Genomic DNA, 5,335 nt, shown 5'->3' with positions numbered 1-5,335 from the left:
GCATCTATGTCTCCATGATAACAAGAAAAGCAAAGATTATAATGCAAAAACATATTGCATGGTGGCAAATGATATCATCAGATTTCTCAAATCCTTAACTGTGATGACATATTGAAGACAGTTACAGGGGAAAAGGGCACATTCACCATACCTGTGAAATGGATATATACAACAATTCTGGAGTAAACCTCTACCCCAATGATCTCAGTTTCTGCAAATAAGAACATTAAAAAAAGGTAAAACCAATGAAGGTTTGCTACTTTATTTATCAACAGACCAACAGCAAATGGTATTGGTGGCAATAAATCAGTTGTTTATGTTTTACTTCTTTTCACCTGCAAAGGACAGAGCTGAGAATATTAAATCCTTGACACCAAACAATAGTCATTAAGAATAAAGGGATCTGAGATCTTACCACAATGGGTCAGAAAAAGCACAGCATATTATTGCAAGGATCACAGAGAGGATGTTACAGCTCCCTTACCAAGCCATTCTCCATTTAGAATGTTCAACAGAAAATAAAGAATCAAATCAAAACAAAAATGCATGTCAAGAATTAAAGAAAAATCAGTGCTGGTACAAAGGCTCGTAGAACAATAGATTAATAAAAATCATATCATTACTGATCTATTTGAATTATTCAATTTAATTTAGACTTTGAGGTGAGAAAAGTTTGAGGAGAAACGAATGAAGCCACCTATAAATCACATTTAATGTAATTCAAGCACATCGTTAACAAAAATAATCACTCACTAAAAATATTGTTAGCACTCAACGAGGAGGAATACACCTTTACTCATTCTTCCAAGCATACAAAATCAGTGAAAAACCAAGGCCCTGTAATTGGGAATCTCTAAATATTTGCGAGCAAGACCAAGGAATTATAGTGGGATCAGAGGACGTATGGCTGCCCCACAACTTCTCAGCGGAAAGGCAAGTCTGGAACATAAAAACTGCACTTCCAAGAGCTGGACCAAAGAGCCAGTTGTGGACATCCCAGAAAACTTCAACTGGAAGCCCATCAACCAAAATAGTTTGGTTTCCACGAAACTTCCATCTGAGGCGCTTCACTTGCATCACCGTCTTAGTGTCTATGCGGATCAAGAGGCAGGGGTCGTTCAGACCAACCGTATCACACTCGATCGTAACGTCATGGATCTGTCCATTATCGCAGAACTGCGCTTTGGTGCCATAAACCCTCTTTCCGAAAATGTGCTCCCTCTTAGCGATGAAAATAGCACTGGAAGGAACAGGCGCCGCGCTGGTCTTCTTGTATGCCTCCTTACTCAAATCCCCAAGGAGGAGAACCATCTCCCGATCAAAGACGACAGCCAGATAGAAGCCTTCCAATGGCTCAGGGCTGGATCCAAATTTAGCCGATGAGAGGTCCCAGTATATATCAACTTTACTAGAATCTGCCTCTAAACTCTTGAACCCTTTTCTCTTGGAGAACAACCAGGGTTTTATATCAACTTTACAGAGACATTGGTTGGTAGAATCATCGATCCCAACGCTAAGGCCTTGACCCATCAGGTTCTTGCTCCATGTAACAGTAATCAAGCAAGACCGGCCGCGTAATCTACTCCGGTAAACGCATGTAACCAAATTTTGAGCAGTTTTGCTGGCATTGGAAGAGGAATCCGCAACTTGAACCCCATTTTCGCCAAAGCAAGAAGGGAAATCTCTCATCCTGATACCAAGGACCTCAATTTTTCTCTTTTTTTTTTCCTTCTTCTCTGTACCTGCTGTACACTAGTTTATAGAGGCAAATATCTGATCTTTTTTTTGAGGCAAGGATTGAACCCCAAAAGAAATAACCGACTCCAAAGATAAGAAAACCGAAAGGAAAACAATAGGAGATGAGAACTGCCCCTGCTTCAATCAATTAACACTCCCACTGCTTCAAAACCTGCTTGTGAAGGCTTGCTATGATCTGCGTCCTGGTTTTTTTTCTGATGACCCTCCTCCGCAGTAGCAGAAATCAACCCGTTTAGAGAAAGGACAAGACCGGCTCATAAATTACAGACAAATTTGGGGAATGTAGGTAGTAAATAAGAAAACTGGGAGAAGTAGACAATGGACTAGTTTCATTGTCAGCATCTCTGCTAAAACCATGGCTAAAATGACTTAAAAAGAAATAAAGGAAAGAGAAAAAGAAAGCCCGAATTCAGGAGGTTAATAGAGAAGGAGACAGCTTGAATGATCTAAAGAAGATGAAGAGATACCAAAGAACGGAAGCCTCCTGCTCCAGGCTCAAACAGAAAAAACAGCAACTGAGTATTGCTGGAAAGGCTGGTTAAAAAAAAAGCAAAAAGCATCATTCTCACCCTCGCTTCTCTCTCATCATAAAAATCATATAGACCTTCTTTTACCTGACATAATCACATGTATTAGAGGTGAAAAAAAACCAAAGCTATGATGTCAACTTTCACAGGGTATTTGTAATTAAGAGACTCTTCGGATTAAAGATACTTTGAGGAGAACCCTGTTGATCGATTTAAGTGGAGAAGACGACTTGGAACCACCTCTTTCATGGAAATTAAATAGCAATAATAGCCAATTTAATTACTTAATTAATTAAGGAAGAGTAAAGTTGGAGAAAACGTTTAGAGAGGTAGCCAGGCCAGGGGCTATGTTAATCCAAACTTGCACGAAGTTAAATTTAATTGGGATTTGGGAAGAGCCCTCTTTCCACACTTGACATAATCCCATCACTGCTGCCAACCCATCACTATTCACTACCCAAACAAGATATCCAGACCTCTCTCTCTCTCTCTAGAAAATCTTTTATATTTTATTGTAATAAGAATGTATTTTACCTATAATGAATATTTGCCTAAGTGTTAACTATCTAAGTATATTTTATTTGTGAAGATGTAAAAGAGTGGGGGGCAAAAGTTTGTTTGGCTTGATTTCTCTTTCTCTCTCTCTATGGACGAAAAAGAAAGTTGTGGTGTTCACGTGTGTTTCTTTGTCCATGCTCACTTGGCATATATGATGAATTGGGCTGGATTCAGACCACTTGTATTTGGATTATGTTAAGAAGAGTGTTGGAAGATGGTTACTGGACCTGTGCAGGCCCATTTGGCCTTAATTTACTATAAAATCAACCTTATTACCTTAACAAATGTTAGGTTCCTGTCTCAAGACACTGAGAAGTGTAAGTGTAACCTATTTAAATCATTTTACAGTTTTAAGGTTTAGTTTAACTCTAACATACTTTGGGTTTAGTTCTGTTTGATCCAAATCAGCAGAGTTGTTAATATATACTACCAACTGAACTAATGGACCACAGTGGAAACACTAATTAGTTAAAAGAGTAAAAGAATCAACTTTGGCATGGTGGGTCTTCTTGGGCAACATCATCAATGCCCAATATTGAGTTCGGGAATATCATCTCAGTCATGGTGAGGTGAGCCCAACAATCAAAGCCCATATGAATATGGGGTGGCCGGGTGGAGGAGAAATGGCATGAGAAGCCTGAAAGATACTGCATTGCTTTGCTTTCAAATGTGATGTAAGATATTAGTAGAAAGAAGGAATGGTGTTTCCATACCTAATTTGTCCATGTCTGTTAGGTAATTTTCACATTAAAGATGCCATGGCCCATGTGTTTGGGCCCGTCACTTTTCGTCTGTCACCAACTTCTCCTACCTTTACAAACATCAAACACGTTAAATACAATATGAATTAGGACGGTTTATCCTGTCTTGGCCAAGGTACCGAAAGTGTTTGTTCATGAACCCAAGTGACAGGTGATAAGACGACCATTTTAAATATCTGAAAACAACCTCTTTGGACCCAAATGCATACATATATGTAATTAACGTTGTTACTGTTGCATTGACCTGCAGACTCTTAAAACCACACTGGTGTTTTCACTCAGTTTTTTAGAGAGAGAGAGAGAGTATTGATTGCGCCAAGAACTATCAACAAACACAAGACCCATAGGAAAAACTATGGCCTTTCCAGACTTATTGCAATGGGATATTTTGAGAAGCCTTAACATTCAGATATATTACCAACTGTTGGTGGATCAATTGGTGAGTTCTCTGGAAGGATGTGGCAGAGACTTGGGATCAATTCCCGCTGCCACCAGGATTGGGGATTTATGGGTGTAGAGGACGGGCTATCCCCTTGTGTAGTCCCATGAAACCCAAAGAATAAAAACATTAAAAAATATTAGAAAATTAAGAGGATAATAAGTAAAAAAAAATTACATCCACCCTGGTTTAATTCAATCAAATGCATCCAACCCCACAACTGGCTTTTCAAAATTTCTCTGTACTATGCTCTAGGTGTAAGACAAAGCATCAAATTTTGATATTTCTAGATCAGAAGCAACCAAAATATCATTAATCAATTGACCATGTTGGCTCTTGTGGTCCTAAAGCATTTAAAGGATGCCTAATTTTATGCATCAAGGTACTGATGCAAATGACTTGCAGATAAGGGAAACTTTGAAAACACAAAGGGACGAATGCCAATTCACTAAAACACCGGAAATGAATTGAAGAACAACCATTTAAAATTGTCTTTATTACCCAAGATTTGTCAAAGTAAATGATGGGAAATATAATGCACAGTAGGCACTAATTTATATCAAACAAGCAACAGAGTTGGGAATTATATATATATATATATATGAAGAAACTTTCTCCTTTTTTTTTGAATTTTCTATTTTTTAATCCATGTTATTTTGATACCAACGACAACTTCCAAAATCCCCTTTGCTTATTTTACGATTTTTTGTTTTGTTTTTTTTATTTTTAATTCTACGTAATTCCATCTAAATAAGCATATAGCTCACGTTTCGGGAGATTTTCCTAGCCTAACGAACTCTCTCCACTCAACTTTGAATGAAACACGATTCTAGGTCGTGTTATACTCGGATTCCTTCTGGGTTATATTTTTTCTATAACTTGATGAACTATTTCCTTCCTACTAACCCTTATTCTTCACATTTGGAGAAGCTTGAAGTTTGAGAATCCCATATAAAGAAAGATGATACAATAGCTTGAGAATCCCACCCCGGTGGTTTTGCTCTATTTTCTTCCATTTCCAGTAGAAGTTTTTCAAACAATTCGAGAGCTAGATAAAACAGCTATAATTGGTTCTTTGACATCACTTTCCTTCTGTCAACGCTCCATCCTTTATTTTGCTAACCATAGATTCATACTTGACCACACCAAAACAGGGGTGAGAATGTTGTGGTTATTTTTTGTTGTTCATTCTATTCCAATGGTAATTTTGCTTTGTTTATGGCATTATGAGCATTGGATCGAGCAAACTTTTTAAAGGTATGCTATTGGTTCTCTGACATTCGTTTAGTTTT

The 5,335-nt window shown here is 37.9% G+C and overlaps 1 protein-coding gene across 1 annotated transcript; it reads right to left on the bottom strand.

Annotated features, from left to right (window-relative positions):
• Positions 1 to 688: 688 nt before the first annotated feature.
• On the bottom strand, positions 689 to 2,643 carry LOC104596517 (uncharacterized). The gene has a single exon (XM_010257713.3). It carries the CDS (start codon positions 1,687 to 1,689, stop codon positions 793 to 795), a length of 897 nt encoding a protein of 298 aa, XP_010256015.1. The 5' UTR covers positions 1,690 to 2,643; the 3' UTR covers positions 689 to 792.
• Positions 2,644 to 5,335: the final 2,692 nt, after the last annotated feature.

This window comes from Nelumbo nucifera, chromosome 1 (genome assembly GCF_055504915.1).
Source record: "Nelumbo nucifera cultivar China Antique chromosome 1, China Antique-T2T, whole genome shotgun sequence".
Taxonomy (NCBI): domain Eukaryota; kingdom Viridiplantae; phylum Streptophyta; class Magnoliopsida; order Proteales; family Nelumbonaceae; genus Nelumbo; species Nelumbo nucifera.
The sequence above is the reverse complement of the archived record's forward strand: the minus strand, read 5'-3'. Positions and strand labels throughout refer to the sequence as shown.